The sequence below is a fragment of the Phyllobates terribilis genome, unplaced genomic scaffold (assembly GCF_046119375.1).
Source record: "Phyllobates terribilis strain yellow unplaced genomic scaffold, ASM4611937v1 Scaffold_1__5_contigs__length_1240528914, whole genome shotgun sequence".
Taxonomy (NCBI): Eukaryota; Metazoa; Chordata; class Amphibia; order Anura; family Dendrobatidae; genus Phyllobates; species Phyllobates terribilis.
Genome location: NW_027362761.1, coordinates 306036152 through 306054551, shown reverse-complemented (window position 1 = coordinate 306054551; position 18400 = coordinate 306036152). Strand labels below are relative to the sequence as shown.

Here is an 18400-nt window from a genome sequence, read left to right as displayed (position 1 = left end):
TTAATTTGTGACTGGTGGTAACCTTTGTTGATGGGGGGAGCATGCTGAATAAAAATGTGACCACCTCTTTAGGAAATATGCTAAACAGTATGCAGCAGCTCCATCTAAGCAAACAAAATTGCATGGAAATAGCAATGTCATTCAGATGGAACAGGTCAGAACAGAACAGGAGACCCGTCCGGTCTGAGTTAAAAGGGTTTTCTGGTTTTATCTAAATAAAGCTTAATCATTCAAGCATGAAAAGTTCAACAACTTTCTTATACACTTAGCCAGTTTATGACCAGATATTTTTTCATAAAATGTTTAGGTTACTATGCAGGTATTGGAGATGTCAGATCACCAGGAGGCATAGGATGACAACATTCAGCAACGACCAGGATGTATAGTACATAAATGGCAAACGTGATCCCATAAACTATGAACGTGGGGGGATTGAAGTGAATCTCTAGTGTGAACAGAAGAAAAACGCTACAGTTTGGAATTGTTGGAGAGCAGCTGATGTTAAAGGGAATGTATTACCTATTGTTTAAATCAGGTTTTTATCTTTGTTTTTTTGTTGATAATATTTTTTTTTTCCAGTTTTACATATCATTTAGCTATATTATTGAAAAAAAAAAAGAATGCAATTTTCACAATAGCAAGTGCGGTTAATATTACTCTTATACTTCCTGATCAATACAGATGACTTTTCAGTAGTCATAATATCAAAACAGACAGGACTGCAATTACAGATAGCACCTCTACACACAGTAGATAACACACAATCCACCATTCACAACAGGTGATGGCACAGCTCCCCCTCACTTCACACTGATTTTTACCTGGATCAGAACATACTCATTAAATACTTCAATACAGTTCAGCAGTGACTGAGTCACTTATTTGCTCCCAATGTCTACTTGACATTTGAAGTCCAATAATAGGCCCTTGTGGCCCGTGTAAAAATTGAAAAAATGTATATGTGTCCATGTATATATTAGTACAATATGAAAAATATGATTTTAATCAATATCTCACTGAATACAAGAGCTGAGTTTCATAGGAAATTTTTAACCCATAACACGAAAGTAAGATTAATAGTATAATTTTTATTCAAAAATCTTTTTAAGGACAGCACCAAGACTTTTAGGCATAAAATGAACAAGTTGGCGACATATTGCGATTTGAGAATTATAGAGAATTTAACGATAACATATAATAGGCAAGACCAACAACTCTGCGACTGAAAAATTGCTTATTTCACATGAGTACCCCATACACCACGTTCTTTTTCCCCTTGAGTAAGAGCATAAGAAGTCACCAAACAACTTAATAAAAGAACAGGATAAAGGTGAGAGAGAGAACGAAAGAAAACATAAGACAAGACTAGGCAGCAATAAGGGAAATTCAGAGAGTATTCCTTCTTTTTCCAACTCCACTGGGAGAAACACCTGTTTGATATATCAGTTTGCAATGGAGAGTAAACGTTTATCCTCCGAATAATGGTTCCATGGTAGCTGAGTTTTCTCAAACAAGGGAGCTGTATCTAGAGGATACTAGAGAGTTTCTAGTTAGCCATGATCCATGAACATTTCAATTTTACTAGATCAATGTTAATCAAAGGAGTATTTCAAGCTCCTGCAATAGTAATTCTGGCAGCAATGAACATATATGAGATTAGTGTTTGATTGTATTTTCGGAATATCAAGTTTAGGTCTGTTCAGTAACGCCTCTCAAGGAGATTGGGTAAGGTAGACTTGGGTGAATGTAAAGGGTAATAAAAGTGAATCCAAGAGTGTTGTATCCCAGGCTAGGACCACCAGGTAAAATATACATTTGATATAAAATCCTGATTTACACAATGGCTGATTTCCTGATTACACATTCCCTTTTATTGTTTTTACATATTGAAGCATAAGATGTAAAACAACTACTGCTGACCCTGTAGGAGTCAATGGCTGTTGGGTACTGGAGCCAAACCAAGGCAGAAAACTCCTATTGATCTGGTCCTGCTCACAGAGTTTGATATATACACCCAGTTACTTCTTTGTGAGCATCAGTACTCATTTCTGTCTTGTATCCGTGCACAGTGGAGTGGAGCCTGAAGTGTATGAGTGTATGTTCTTCAGCTCCCATAGCATTACCTACTCTGGATACAACTGTGTGCACTTTTCTGATGAGAGTAGGGCTGGATCTTTATGGGTTTCCGATTGTAAACAGGAATGTACACATTCACTGAAAGCAAACATCCTGAAAGAAGTAAGGAATTGAAACCAAAAGCAACTTAGACAGTTGTGTTATTCCTAATTATCTAATTAGTAAGCTTTGTTTCCATAAAATTGGAAAACCTGTGTAATATTTTCATATATTCCTTGTTTTACGACAATAAGACTAATACAAATCTCCTGAATTTAAAGAGGACCTTTCACCAGTCTTTCATGTTGAAATGGACACATGATGTAATAGTGGATTCAAAGCCAAATAAAACATTTTTTCCTTTTAATTTCACCTCTCCGTTGCGGAGATATTAGCAGTCAAGTATTTGGCACCTAATGTGTTATCAGATCGTTTTCATGGGAGGCATACAATCATACAGAGAGCAACACTCAAAGGAAAGAAAAACAATCACCCACAATAACTTAGGTTTCTCAGTGTGTGAGATGTAATGATACAGTCCTGATCTCCTGATCTAACCTCTTGCACGAGTCAGTGTGGGGGAGGGGCAGTACAGCTGAGTTTAGCTGTGTCCCACTACAAACCCTTCTATCAGCTCTCTTGATTACTGAGTGTGTCATTAATCCCACTTATGTCTGCTGTGCTGAGGCAACTTGTAATCGCTCTGCAGAGACATCAAAGTTGTCATTATATCTCACACAGGAGTAACCTGCGTGTTCTGGACTAGTCCTGTGTGAGATATAATGACAGCCTGCTGTGATCAGAGTGATTACAAGATAAGCACAACAGACCTAAGTGTGATACTGACACTTTGAGCTGTCAACTCCAACAGGCAGTGTGAGGGAGGGGCAGTACAACAGAACTGACAGTGTTAAGAGAGGAGGTGAGCTGATCAAAGTATTAAACTCAGCTGTGCTTCCCCTTCCCTTATATGGATCTTATCTGAAAGGTGTGAGTCAAATGCTTTTTAATTATGCAGGAGGTTAGACAAGGCGATGAGAGCTGTATCATTACATCTTACACACTGAGAAACCTAGGAAAAGGTGAGAGTGTGTTCTCTTTCTGCTGTGTTGCTGCCTGCTTGCGTTTGGGCTGCTCATACAGGGAGAAGAAGCAAAGGTTCCAAGTGAAAACTGTCCAATATCGCCTACTTGGACTCATTAGGTGCCAAATACTTTGTTCATATCTCCACCACGGAGAGGTGAAATTAAAGAAAAAAAAAACTTTAATTCTGCTCTGTAGACACTATTATATTATGTATCCAGTTCAACATGAAAAATTTGGTAAACTGTCCTCTTTTTAAAGGGGTGACTTTGACATTCATGGTAAGTCCCCAGGTTATGTCATAAATGTATGATAAATGTTTGTCTCACCTGTGGGACCAATGGAGAGATCTAAGGTACCCCAAATCTGCCTGGTAAAGCAACTGCTCCATTTAGGTGGAGAGTGAATGGTGAGGTGGCTATGCCAGTATGTGGCTCTATTGACTTTGGCTTTTTCCAGTGAACAGAGAAAAAAAAATCAGACCGGTTGGGGGGACCTCCGTTCTTCCACATCTATCCGATATTTATGCCACATCCTGGAAACATGCTGTAAATGTTGAAGTTGGTAATAACCATTTGCACCTGCATATTAAAACTTTCAAATGTCCAGTATTACTATTGGGTTATGCATCATAAATTTTTTTTTTTTTTGTTCCATTTTGTATATGACTTAGAGACATTTCAATTCAGCTTTCATGGCTCGTCATACACCTGCATATTTAGCAATTACAATATTTAGGGGGCTAGACACTTGCTTGGAATAGACAAATGTCCATTGCCAGAAGATGTCAAGCCTTTTTCACTGATTGTTCTTATTTTGCAGAGGGGGAGAAATGTCAGCATGGAGAACAAGAGAGTTCTGACTCCTATGGTGACCTATCTGATGGAAGCGACCTCAAATCACCAGAGAAACAGAGTTCTAATGGATCGTATGCAACATATGACTTGGTGATTCCCAAGAAAATGGAGACTGAATCAGAGAAGCGGTATCCCTGTTCAGAATGTGGCAGCTTCTTTCGCTCTAAGGCCTATCTTAATAAACACATCCAGAAAGTGCATGCCAGGCCTCTTGGTGCATCCCTTGGTGATTTAGGGTCAGCATTGGGACCTGCACTTGGGCCTACCTTGGGTCCTGCACTGGGGCCAGCCCTTGGGCCTTCTCTAGGTCCAACTCTTGGGGCATCTCTTGGGCCAGCTTTAGGCTCTGCACTGGCATCTCCTTTCTCTCCACAGCAAAATATGTCCCTACTAGAGTCATTTGGTTTTCAAATTGTACAGTCAGCTTTTGCTTCTTCTCTGGTGGAACCTGAGGTAGAACAGCAGGGAATAGGGGGTGAAGGGAAGTAAAAGTGATACGACATAACAAATGAGAAAACTAGTAGTGCCGAATTCATGTGAAAGGCATTAATGTGCATGAGCCCCCAAGAAAGCACTACAAAAGACTATAAGACCTAATGATCTTGGTAGGAATGGTGCAGGCTGACGTTCAGAGACATGCACAATGAAGACACCATACCAAGAAAGATAAGCACTTAGTATTTTTCCAACACTGTCATTCTTACACTGATCTCAGAACTGTATAATGCCTCACGAACTGAGGGTTCAATGTGTCATGGGGGCATGATGACAAATTTCTATGTGAATGTTTTGTACTCTCCTGGAAACTGATTATGAAAATGCACAAAGCTGAACACATTGTAATAAACAGATTCACGTGATTCCTTCCCAGATATACTGTTATGCTTCTACATGTTCGTTCGTGTTGGAAATTCATTCAGCAGGAAAACAGTCATCGTTGGGTTCATATATGCAGCTGTGTGGCTAGCCTCAGTAGTGTGCAAAGGGTGCATCACTTATCATTACTGAAGGGATGACCATAGCCCAATGACCTGAGGCATGACACTAGCCCAATGACCTGAGGGATGACACTAGCCCAATGACCTTAGGCATGACACTAGCCCAATGACCTGAGGCATGACACTAGCTCAATGACCTGAGGCATGACACTAGCCCAATGACCTGAGGCATGACACTAGCCCAATGACCTGAGGCATGACACTAGCCCAATGACCTGAGGCATGACACTAGCCCAATGACCTGAGGCATGACACTAGCTCAATGACCTGAGGCATGACACTAGCCCAATGACCTGAGGGATGACACTAGCTCAATGACCTGAGGCATGATGCTAGCCCAATGACCTGGACAGTCAGAACATGTGCTCCTCATCTGACAATTGGTGCCATAGCCCAAGAACATGCAGTGGGAGAAAATGTTTCTTTAACTAGTTTTAAGATTGGTAAATTTTATTGGGGGCTGGGCTGTTTAGTATGGATATTTTTACCATGTAAAATTGTACTATTTTGACATTATATTGTACAGGGTTGGGACATCAGTAGGGTCTACACATGGCATCAACCAGCCAAAGGCCTCTTTTCCCTTATTTTGTACACAAAACCCAACAGCACCGAACTTTTACTATGTCGATTTTAAGGGGAATCTTTGAGGTGTTTTGTGCTGGCCAAACCACATGCAGAATAAATGAAGGACATGATCCCTATTTGAGGACATCTACAGTGGGAAAAATAAGTATTTGATATGCTGCCGATTTTGCAAGTTTTCTCTCCTACAAAGAATGGACAGGTCTGTAATTTTTATCATAGGTACACTTCAACTGTGAGAGACAGAATCTAAAAAAAATCCAGAAAATCACATTGTATGATTTTTACATAATAAATTTGCATTTTATTGCATGAAATCAGTACTTGGTACAATAGAAAAACAACTTAATATTTGGTACAGAAACCTTTCTTTGCAATTACAGAGGTCAGACGTTTCCTGTAGTTCTTGACCAAGTTTACACACACTGCAGCAGGGATTTTGGCCCACTCCTCCATACAGATCTTTCAGGTTTCGAGGCTGTCGTTGGGCAACATTGAGTTTCAGCTCCCTCCAAAGATTTTCTATTGGGTTCAGGTCTGGAGACTGGCAAGGCCACTCCAGGATCTTGAAATGCTTCTTACAGAGCCCCTCCTTAGTTGCCCTGGCTGTGTGTTTTGGGTCATTGTCATGCTGGAAGACCCAGCCATGACCCATCTTCAATGCTGTTACTGAGGGAAGGAGGTTGTTAGCTAAAATCTCGCGATACATGACCCCATCCATCCTGCCTTCAATACGTTGCAGTCGTCCTGACCTCTTTGCAGAAAAGCACCTTCAAAGTATGATGTTTCCCCCACCATGCTTCACAGTTGGGATGGTGTTTTTGGGGTTGTACTCATCCTTCTTCTTCCAAACACGGCAAGTGGAGTTGATACCAAAGGGCTCTATTTTAGTCTCATCTGACCACATGAATTTCTCCCATGCCTCCTCTGTATCATCCAGATGGTCATTGGCGAACTTCAAACGGGCCTGGACATGTGCTGGCGTGAGCAGGGGGACCTTGCATGCCTGCAGGATTTTAATCCATGACGGCATAGTGTGTTGCTAACGGTAATGTTTGAGACTGTGGTCCCAGCTCTCTTCAAGTCATTGGCCAGGTCCTCCCATGTAGTTCTGTGCTGATTCCTGACCTTTCTCAGAATCATCCTTTCCCCACTTTGCGAGATCTTGCATGGAGCCCCAGCCCAAGGAACATTGACAATCATCTTGTGTTTCTTCCATTTTCTAATAATTGCCCCAACAGTTGTTGCCTTTTCAACAAGCTGCTTGCCTATTGTCCTGTAGCCCATCCCAGTGTTGTGCTGGTCTACAATTTTGTCCATGGTTTCCTTAGATAGCTCTTTGGTCTTGGCCATGGTGGAGAGGTCGGAGTGTGATTGATTGAGTGTGTTAACAGATGTCTTTTATACAGGTAACGAGTTCAAACAGCTGAAATTAATACAGGTAATGAGTGCAGAATAGGAGAGGTTCTTAAAGAAAAACTAACAGGTCTGTGAGAGACAGAATTCTTGCTGGTTAGTAGGTGATCAAATACTCATTTTATGCATTAAAATGTAATTTCATTATTTAAAAATAATACAATGTGATTTTCTGGATTTTTTTTAGATTCTGTCTCTCACAGTTGAAGTGTACCTACGATAAAAATTACAGACCTTTCCATTCTTTGTAGATGGGAAAACTTGCCAAATCGGCAATGTATCAAATACTTCCCCACTGTATGTTTTTCTTTGAAACTCTACAGCTTTTCTGAAAAGCATAGTTAAAAAAAGAGAGACCTGTCACTCAATCTGGGAAGGGAGAAGCCGACAGAGACTATCCCAGATGATTGTTCTCTCCGTTCCCAAAAGGACATCCCTGTCTACATGAGGTGGTGTTGAACACTAATATTGTTTCTACTAGCATAACAAACACGATGAAAGACAAATAATTGTTTTCTCATTTGACATCAGGTTTGCATTTAAGAGCAATAATTGGGAAAAACTTACCTGCAGATCACTGCCTGTTTAAAAGGCCATAAAAAAGTATATGAATATGCATAAAGTGGCAACCGTTTCTTAAACTGAACCAGTAATCATGAAAATGTTTAAAAAGAACCGAACCTGGGCCAGCATGGATCAAACACTGGCGCCGTGATTTCAGACAGTTATCTTTTGCTCTGAACGCTACCGTTTCAGAGAAAAAATACATTTAATAGCCGGTCATGGGCCATGCTCCTCAGAGGACAAGACCAACTACTCCCCACTACCTTTGAGTGACAGGTCTCTCCCTGTACACACACATAGGGAGAGACCTGTTACTCCAGGAAAGCAGGGTGTGGAGAAGTCTCCAGGGACCGGCTTCTTGGACTAGTCAACCGAGCAAGGATGGTCCCTGACCAGAAATTAAATGTTTTCCCTGAAGCGTCAGTGTTTCAGAGTAGAACATACATGGATGAGATGACAGTGTCCGATTCATGCTTCTTGTAATTCAGGTGTCATGAATAAGCTATTAGGTTCCATTTTAATTTAAATGAGATCAATCTGCTCAGATTCTCCTATTTAACAGGACAGTCTCTCTTTAACATATATACTGGAACGGAAACTAGAGTTTCTCTATATTATACAATGTGGCTTATTACTGAAACAAAGTGTAACCTTTAATATATAATAAACACTGTAACTAGAGCAATTCAGCAATTCTTTTATTGCGTTTCCAATGGAGATATCCTGTAGCAATGTTGTGAAAATGGTTTGGGTAAGCTGCAAGTTTCACCCTTTGCACTGCAGAATAAAATTTGCATTGGCAAATAGATGGGGACAGTCTTCAAATAATTCATGCTGCAGATATTTTTGCAGCGTGTGCATGGGAATTCATATTGTCTCGTACACTGCTGGCACTTAAAGACATCCATTTTCCATCTGGTAAATCCATTCTGCTTTTGCTACTTGGGAAAATGCACTTAAACCCATTTTAAACCTTTTCATACATTTTGCATTTTTACACACTTTTCCCAACCTTAACTAGGGCTATGTCATGTCGTAATAAAATAGTTACATAAAACAAAAAAAAACATTTATAAATACAAATGTATAACCTTTTATTTTTTAAATTTTGTTGGATTTCAGCAAAAAGAAAATCTAAAGGGACAAAGGTCAAACTATAATTACATCAAAACCTAGGATTAAAACAAAATGAGCAAATAACTGTAGTAAGTAAATAAATAGAAAAAATGGGACTGAGACGGAAAAGATGGCACTCACTGTCCCTTTAAAAAAAACTCCTTATTTTGTAGAAGGTTAAAACATGGTTGCAGGAGAAATTGAATACATTATGGACGACAGCCGTTTCGCCCCTTCGCTTCCACGGTACTCATTTTTTCTCATGGACTAACATTTTTGGTGTAGCACCAAGGATCCCATTGTTTGGTGGAAAGAGACATTGTTGATTTACGGGACATTCAGGCAGACAGATGGTTCCGGATTCTCTTCAATCAAGCAAATAAATAGTAATTGTACATGTAAATAACATAGTGTACAACACCATACCTCCCAACTTTTAAAGAAGAGAAAGAGGGACAAATTATGCGGCCACGTCCATTTACCATCTTTATCCCCTGGCAGGAGGAGTTGTCAGAGGAGCGCTGCTAGTGAGGGAAATTCAGCAGACGGCCGAGATTGAAGGTTGTAGATCCAAATCCAGGACTGTCCGCTGTATCTGGGACAGTTGGGATTAGAGATGAGCGGATGGATTCCCGGGTCTCCGGTCCAGTGTTCAGATCAGGGTGGCTGCGAATGTCTTATCGTCCGGGGCAGCGCGACGTCATCTCTACGTCCTGCAGATGTCCGCAACAAACTACACAAGAACAATCTTCTCCCCTTTATTTGATGCGTTTTGGTGCAGATGTGAAGCCGCGTTTTTAAGATGCTTTTTATAGTACAGAAAAGCTTTGATTTTGCACTTAATCAAGTATCTGTGTTTTTTTTTAGGCTCCACATAGAAGCATCTGAAGACGCTGCTGAACTCTGCGGTAGTGATGAGCGAGCGTGTGTGGTTAACCCTTTCGGTGAGCACGCTCGGGTCCTCGCCAAGTATTTTCGGCGTGCTCAGCATGTATGTTAGTGCTGCCGCAGCTGCATGTGTCACAGCTGTCTAACAGCCACGACATGCAGCCGCTGCAGCTCAAACGTAGATGCTGAGCACGCCGAAAATACTCTGCGAGGACCCGAGCGTGCTCACCGAAAGGGTTAACCCTACACGCTCGCTCATCACTACTCTGCGGTTTTGGAGCATTTCTCTATAGGCTTGTTCTGAAAAAAAAAAAACTCCACTGCATTTTTAAGCGCAGAGTCAAAGCTTTTCTGTACTATTAAAAAGCGTTAAAAACTCGGCTTCACATCTGCCCCAAAATCGCATCAAATAAGCGCATAAAAGAAACGCAGCAAACACACAATAGTCATAGAAGAATGTTACTGCGACGTGTGGTGCGGACACCAGCAGAAAGAACGCAGCATTTACGCTATGTGTGAACACGGCCTCAGCATTAGTTTTATGACATTTTTTATGGGTTCAATAGAGAAAAAATATCAATTACGCCATTTTTCTTACGTCATTTACCGATCCCCATAAATAATCTGATCGCTGTGTTCTGCGCGTCGTTACGATTACAGGAACACCAAATATGTCCGTGTTATTTTCTGATTTGGGATGTTCATTATTTTTTACAAAACACATTAAAAATGACTATTTTTCATCATCAAATGTTTTTCTTTATTATTTCTTAGCGATTTGATAGGCAGAAAAAAATCTCTTATTCTGCTGTGTACAATGTATGTATAAAAATACATTCATGATACACAGCAGTACGTAAACGGGATCTGCCTGAAAACCGATCATCACGTCGCCGGTATGACTAGGAGCCATGACGGCAGTGTTCACACCGTCCAGTGCGGCAGGCGGTATATATGTAAGCACACAGCTGACTATAGTGGGGTCTGCCGAGGTTAGTGCAGCGTGACGTGGGGCTTTATATGAAAACGACAGGACGCGGTAATAACCACACTGCGCGTTATACAGAGGTACAAGGAGTCCGGTGGAAAATACAATATAGAGGATGCGGCTGCTCGGGCTGCATCTACTGAGCATGCGCGGCAATCCTGCCCAAACCGGCTCCGGCTGCCTCTTCTCCGGAACACAACACTCCAAGCCCAGGCCGCGTGTGACAAACACCATGGCCGCCACCACAACCTGACTGTAACTGTGTATCACAAGCTAGGAGAAGCCGCACTGTGTGCACGGGCTACGGGGGTTATTACACGGCGGCAACAGAGCACACATGTGCCCCCCCAGTTCACAGTGCAGACGTTTCCGGGCCGGAGCCCCGCCCCCTATGATGTGAGGAGGAGGAGCCTCTGCTGAGAAAAACAACTCAGCCTCACATCAGTGACAGTGGAGAAAGCTGCAGGCGACCATGGTGCTGCCCCGGCTCCTCGCCCTGCTCCTGGGCTGCCAGCTGCTGTGCGCCACACCAGGTACCATCCGCTGCCATTACCCGGCCACAGCCCACAATGTGCCCACTGCAGGAACACAGCTGGGGCGCATCCCAGAATTTGCACAAGACCACTCTCCCTATTTCTGCAAACCCCTTTAACCCCCTCTTTCCCGCATGGCTACCTAGTCACATGACCTTGTTTTTCAGTAAGGTTTGGGAGGTGGGGAGAAGCAGTGGCCCCCGCCCAAGTAGAGACTGGAGGAGTGACCGGGGCTCCTTGTCTCTGAGCTGCTTCTGCACTTCTTATTGGTGGAGGAGTTAGAGCCTGCACAGCACCCTGAGCCCCTGACCACAGATTTCCTGTAACGTGTGCCCCCCCCCCCCTCCCCCTCACTATGGGGGCTGCTTGTGGTGACTGCACTTCTAGCACTGGATCAGCTCCTGTACACACAGGAGAGGACTGAGCAGCAGCCTGCAGGGCTCCCCGGATTACCCAGATAGGTGCTGCATGTGGCACAAAATCCAGCACCAATCCACACCCCGGCACTAAGTCCCACATTGCATATATCCCTGTATGCGGGGCATATATCCCTGTATGCGGGTTGCTGTGTGTGTGCGTATCTCTGGGGGTACTGACCTGTCTAATGTCCAGGTCACATACTGTGTAGAAAGCACACCGCACTTTGTACCAGGCAGCCTGGACATCGCTTACTCTTCCAATATTGGAGTGGTCGTCCATATTCTTTAAAACAGGGCTTCTCAAGCTTCTACTTCAGCCTCCTCATCTGTAGTGGAAGGCCATTCTTATATTGGGACAGAAGAAACACTTATAATTATACAGAATAAAGTAGAAAATATTTCTAAATTAAATCCAGCTGCAGGCACAGAAAAGGCTGCGCAGCAGATGATCACGTCTAAAGAAGCCGCCTTGCATTGCTCTAAACCATACTGTCACAGAGAGCCACATCTGTATTCTGGTTGCCTTCAAACTACTCCTTTTAAAGAAGTTGTCCACCACTATAGGACGCGCCCCTAATCGATGTAAACAAGACTTTTAGCAAATAACTCGCACTGTTAATATTGCCTGTGAGTGGCGCTATCGCTGACCGCTCGCAGGCATCATTTGACCCCGGCTGATGTCAAGTGGGGGTGACCCAGTTATGCGCTCCCCACTGATGGGCTGTGGGTGGGGTTACACTGCGCATCACACCCAGCATCCACTGCACGCTGTTCCTCTCCTGCATTCATTGTTGATTTTTCACGTACGAGTTTTATCTGTGTTTTTCATAGATGGCACTCGTACCTATAGGAGTCTATGGGGCTGGTCACTTGTGTGACTAACTTTTTTTTTTTTCTTTTTTGCGAACAGAGTGGTCCATGCAAAATTGGGCAGGTGTGTCCGATATTGATCAGTGTCAGATCAAACTGTGCAATGACAGAATGGGTCGGTTAAAAAAACAAAAACACTCGCATGCCATCGGTACAATGTCAGTTTTTCATTGACTGATAGGTGGAGAATTTTTTTCTTACTTTTTTTTTAATCATGAAAAAAAAATTGATGGAATTATTTATTTGTCCCATTCAACTCTTGATTTTCAGAAACTGTATGTTGGTGAATAGGCTTGAGTGAATGATTAGGGACAAGCCAACGCTCTTATGTATCAGCCCTCCTTCATTTTTCTGGGGAGTGTCAATGATTTTCTTTGGAGGCTGTAGACCTGGCCTCCTTTTTTAGTTTTGCGCTTCCTATTGCCTCTTTTTACTTGCTCCATTCCATTAGACAAAGCCTTATAGATATTAGTCTTGGCGTCAGTTTGCCTTCTATGCCTATATTGTAGCGCATACATGCTAACCCAAGTCTTTCTGCTTACAGCTCCTAGCAATGAACATGATATACCGGAACTATCTGCAACTCTGCAGCCTTCAGAGATGTCAGAGGAATCAACAACGGCCAAGCAGGACAGTTTCCAGACGCCAGATCAAGTCAATATGGCACAGCCTGTAATTAGCATCAGCGAGAGAGTCCAAGTCAAAACCCGTGACAAGAAGGATCTGGGGACATTAGGTAACATTGATCTGTGCATAAGGGATATAACATGTAGCAAAGTGAAATGCATGTTGTTGACCAGTTCTGTCTATTCTTGTTACAGGTTATGTCCTGGGAATCCTTATGGTTGTAATCATTATAGCCATTGGTAGCGGCATTGTTGTGGGATACATATACAAAAGGTCAGTTCCTAACTTATTGCACTTGTTCTTGGCATTATGTCTTACTTTTGTTTCTTATACATGGGTACTATTGCTCCAACTCTTATATTGTTTCCTTATAGGGGCAGAGATCTAAAGCAAAAGCATGACCAGGAGATTGAGGACAGGCGGCTTCAGAGGATAAATCTTCCATTATCAGCATTCTCAAACCCTTCATGTGACATAATAGATGAGACCACAATAGAGTTGTCAGCTTGTCACACACCAAATGTAGTTCAAGGTACTGTCCCACTAATGGACAGTGCGGGAACCCCAGGAGCATGAAAAAATCCCTTGTGATATTGAATGTGGACTGATGACTATTCAGTTTAGAGATAATGGCGGTGTCATATGTGTCATACATGTCATCGTGCTGCGGCACTGGCCCAGTGGACTGTGGCAGGAGAACTATATCCATAAACCGCTACTTTCCTCTTGAGAGGAAAAAGGACATGGTACATTGCATATCTGCTGGACATGTAACGATTGCCATGAAATGGGTAATTGTTTCTGAGGCCAAAAATTCCTTAACTTGATTGGCCACTTTAACATATCACAAATTTCTTGGGGTTGCGTGTACAATTCAATTGTGTAGCTCTGGCTGCCTGGGGCAGCTCTTCTTTCCGTTATGCATTTAAGTCTCATAGACTCCAAAGAAGAAAGAAATCCAGAGAGATTAAGCTATTCTACATATTGAAAGCTGATGACAAATCTGCACATTTAAAGAACAGAGTTTGCAGAAGACCATTTTATGGGGACATCAAGCTCTGGCTGGTAACTCTGTATCATCTTCTTCCAGTAGGGTTATAATTTAGTGCTTGCTTATAGGTGAACATGATTATCCTTCCTACATTATTGTGGTGCTGAGGTATGTAAAAAAACAGAAACTGATGTACAAAATGTAAGAAATTTGTTTATTACTTTTTTTTTTTTTTTTGTACATGAGTGTTTTCTTTAAATAAAAAGAAATTCAGGCAGTGCCTGGCATTCACATCAATCTTATAAATCCAGTGGAGATTACAGTAACTTTTATTTGCAGCTTTTAATGTATAACAAGTGCTGTCTGATCCATTAATTCCTCCTCAGTACAGTAGGTGAGTGATATCAAACCATACCATCGTTGATCCTGAATATCTGCTCTTAAACAGAATCTGTCAGCGGGTTTTTTGCGAAGACAATTAATTCAATCAATCAATGTGTCACTTTTTTGGCTGTGTGCTGTTGCTTACTTAAAACTTTCATTGTATCATTAGGAGATAATCACTGCTGGACTACAGCACTTGAGCTGTGGTCTGACCACTCCCCCCTACTGGGATAAGCGGCTCACTGTCAATAGACTATGTACATAGAGAGCCTGGTGGAGACAACCTTCTCGAATATGTTGCATCTAAGTACTCTCACAACTGCTGCAAGCTGTAAACTAAGTGATACATCGCTGGAATCAGGCTTACTTTCCCTATATTATGCTACTCTGATTGAATAGCAATAACCTGCTGACAGCTTCCCTTTAAGAGTTGTCTAGGTTTTTTTTAATGCCTTTTAAGCAGGGAAAATATCAAATCAACTTTTAAACTCTGTGTAAATCCAGTGCCACCCCATCAGTGGTCCTGTCTGTTTTTGTGAACTGGGCTGGCAACATACAAGATTGCTGCAACCAATAACTATCTTCAGCAATGATAACTACATGTATGGTTCAGGACTGCTGTAGACAGTGATTGGCTGCAGCGGTCACTTGTGAATGTTTGGTAAAATCTTATTGCAGTTCAGTTAACTGATCTGACCATGAGAGCGGCAGGGGATTTACCAACTGAGTATAGGTTTTGTTTTTTTCACTTTTTAGTGTATGACACCCATAGATGCAGTCTCAGGAGACAACTCCAGTACTGGATGAGTATCTTCCAGTCATTTTTGGATTAAACCCAGTGCAGGGATAAATCAGACACTGATCATGTTTTTTCAGGCTCTTTACATATGGTTACCCATTACAAAGAAGCCAGAAAGTAAAGGCACTGCTGTAAAACAATGAGCCGCAATGTCTGGCCCTCCAGCTATTATGATTCTACAATTCTCAGCACATACCATGGCAGCAGGCTTCAGCTTAAAGATAAGATTAGAGTTTTTTTCGCTAGTGGTAAATATATTTGTATAAACTCCAAACATTAAATGCAAGATCCACTTATTTGGCTGAGAGCTCATAGACTGCAGTAGCCATGTACCCCACCTGTTGCTCTATATCGCTACATTTACACCACAGTAACACTGTATTCTAACCCTTATTTTTCTCACAAATGCATATATATTTAGAAAAATATACTACGACCTACCGCCATTGGAAGCAAGTCATAATTGGAGTACAAGATTGGTGGAAAAAAAAGCTATTGCATTCCTATTGTGCTAAGGGAATCCGCAAACATATAACAATATAAACACATCGAGGAAAAGAAATATGCAGTCTAAAAAGTACAAATGTAAAATTGAAATTCCAGTTTTCACGTAAATAAAAAAAAAATAAAAAAAATGAAGCAATTATACCAAGTGCTATGCAAGAAAGTGGTTTTGAGTCACATTAACTTCCAAAAATTATATTAATCTCGTCTGGTTGAATAAATAGGTAATCTTCCAGCTGAAATTAATTTACTGCAGGAAAGGGGAGACTTAAATATGTAAAAAAGAGTGAAGTGCACAGTAGATGATTTATCAATCCCAAGGCCTGCTGTGGTTCTAAGGATAGAAATGTGCAAGCATCTTGGAAACCCCCCCTGAGATATCCTTATTTTTAGTTATGTATAATTCTATAATCCAGAAAAAAAAAGCTGACTAGTCAGACCGAGATCTGTCAGTCAAATGCAGCAGGGCAGGGACACCGTCCCTGGCTGTTTTTTTCTGAAGAATGTGATTACAAACTTTTTATTAAACCTAACAAGGTCTTTAGTTGCTTAGTAAATAAAAATAAAAACTTACTAGCACAATTTTAATTATAAAAGTTGTATTGTCCCCATGTTAGTGCTGGTCTCGTAGTCAAGGAAGTTCTGCTTGCATATTTATTCCAACACTGGTGGTGAGCTTTCTCCTCATCGGTGTTGTGTTGGAGAGACTGGCTGTCTCAGTTCATAGTCTAGGCCAGACCCCCTTCTCTGTTGATGCTGGTGAGAGAGAAAATGGGCCTGGCTTAGTTTAGGAACTGAGCCACGCATCCACCCCCTCCATCACGTAATAAACCGAGGGGGCGCTCTGTCTGTGTTGAAACTAATGCAAAAGTAGATCTTCTTAGACTGCGGGACCTGCACAGAAATCGGAATAAGGGAAGAGTAAGACTGGCCGTCGGCCCTCCCGACCCAAGCATAACAGCATGTATTTCTATGCAGCTGTCACGTTTGGGTTGGGAGAGATGCCCGCCAGTCCGAGCATTGCGTTGCGATCTTTGTCAGAGTTATATGGCTGTCTGACTCTTCCCTAATGGTGCAGATTTCATAACTTCCCCTTAAACTTCTCAAATGGGAAAACCCCTTTCATAACCTACACACAGTATAGGTGATATCTTGCTGACTGCTCTGATCAGCCATCGATCCATTCTAAAGGGGCACTTCAGCACCACGTCTAAGATCTTTCAATGTCCCGGCTTTAGGATCCCCAGCAATAGCAAGTAATGACCTTTCCACAGGACATCTAATAATTACTCAAGTTGGGACGACCCTTTATAGTTATAGTAATGTTTTAGGACCTAGGAACAAAGCTATTTTTTCATTTTAGCATTTTTAGGAGCAATAACTTAAAGGACATATTGCTGCAAAATAGTTTGTATTTTTAAAATGGTATGTTTTGTTATATATTTTGATTAGATTTCAGTAATTTTTTTGTTGGGTGTGTGAGGGGGAAAAAAAGAAAACCGCAATTACACCATTTTCCTCTGTTTATCATGTGGTAAAAATATCAAATTAACTATACGGTATGAACTCGGCAATAAAACCCCCCCCACCCCTCCAAAAGTTTTTTTTTTATGAGCAATCCTGCAATCTAAAAACAATACAAAATGTTTTTACTTGGCTTGCAGGACATGGGTAAAGTTTTTATTGGTACAATTTTTGGGTAAATATTATTCAGTGACTTTTTTTTTTTTTTTTTAAATAATTTGTCTTTGGAAGGGGGGATGCAAAAAACTAAACACATTTTCACTTCTGTCCCTGGTATTTTATGCAGTAAAAAAAAAAAACAAGTTAACTTTATTTTACACGTCGGAATGACTTCAGAAGTTCCAAATATGAATTCTTTTACGGTGAAGAAGTCCCCTAGGAGACTTTAAGCAGCGATTGTGAGGCTCCAAGCTGCCTTGATGAGTTGACAGAAGGAGCCTCCTACCTCTGTCTAACACTTAGATTCATCAGTTGCTGTTGACCACACAATCTAAGGAGTTGAATGATCGAAGACCACCTTTATTGGTCTCTAATTAGTGACTGATGCCTACAATTATTGGCAACAGCCAGGACATTGATGTTCTTCAGCACACAGCACAGATATCTTTAGCCAGAAGAAGTCCCTTAAAAATAATGCCTTAGTGGCCGCCACATACTACCTATATTAGTAAATCGAATTTAAAAAAAAAAACAACGTTTATGTCCTTGGACAACCCCTTTCAGATGGTGCTATCGCTTTAAGGATTGTAGAAACGTGTACATGGTTTTGGACCCTATGGTGACCTGTGTAATCAATTGACCATCAAGATACAAAAAAAAAATAAACTATCACCACAGCGAAAGACCGAGAATGTAACATTTTCACATATAAGAAAATGATGGTAATTCATACAGCCGACTTCTGAGATCAATGACTTATGCTATCCACTGGAGAGGGGTGTTCTTTTATCAGGCCATATTGCAACCTCAAGTTGTGCTCCATAAACTCGAGTTCAGAGGGTAAAGGGATTGCCAGCTCCCCCAAGAACAGAGATATAGCTGTAAGTGTATCATGAAGATATGCAAAGTCTGGCCTATGGAACAAAAGAGAAATGGTTGTAGGCCAAAAGGAATGACAATAAAATAAAAAGGTAGAAGAG

At 41.4% G+C, this 18400-nt stretch overlaps 3 protein-coding genes across 14 annotated transcripts in view; 2 read left to right on the top strand and 1 right to left on the bottom strand.

Annotated features, from left to right (window-relative positions):
* PATZ1 (POZ/BTB and AT hook containing zinc finger 1) overlaps positions 1-4913 on the top strand; it is a 28560-nt gene extending 23647 nt beyond the window's left edge. For all 7 annotated transcript variants that reach the window (XM_073673689.1, XM_073673725.1, XM_073673670.1 and 4 more), the window contains one exon: positions 4021-4913. In XM_073673689.1, coding sequence (XP_073529790.1) covers positions 4021-4544 — 524 coding nt within the window. In that variant the 3' untranslated portion in view covers positions 4545-4913. The remainder of the gene's footprint in view (positions 1-4020) is intronic.
* Positions 4914-10815: 5902 nt separating this feature from the next.
* PIK3IP1 (phosphoinositide-3-kinase interacting protein 1) lies at positions 10816-14341 on the top strand. Its single transcript, XM_073673657.1, has 4 exons — positions 10816-11143; positions 12977-13168; positions 13254-13332; positions 13434-14341. The coding sequence occupies exons 1-4, from the start codon at positions 11083-11085 to the stop codon at positions 13633-13635; spliced, it is 534 nt and encodes a 177-aa protein (XP_073529758.1). The 5' UTR covers positions 10816-11082; the 3' UTR covers positions 13636-14341.
* The window catches only part of LIMK2 (LIM domain kinase 2), a 49588-nt gene continuing 45431 nt past the window's right edge, over positions 14244-18400 (bottom strand). For all 6 annotated transcript variants that reach the window (XM_073673645.1, XM_073673625.1, XM_073673613.1 and 3 more), the window contains one exon: positions 14244-18334. In XM_073673645.1, coding sequence (XP_073529746.1) covers positions 18169-18334 — 166 coding nt within the window. In that variant the 3' untranslated portion in view covers positions 14244-18168. The remainder of the gene's footprint in view (positions 18335-18400) is intronic.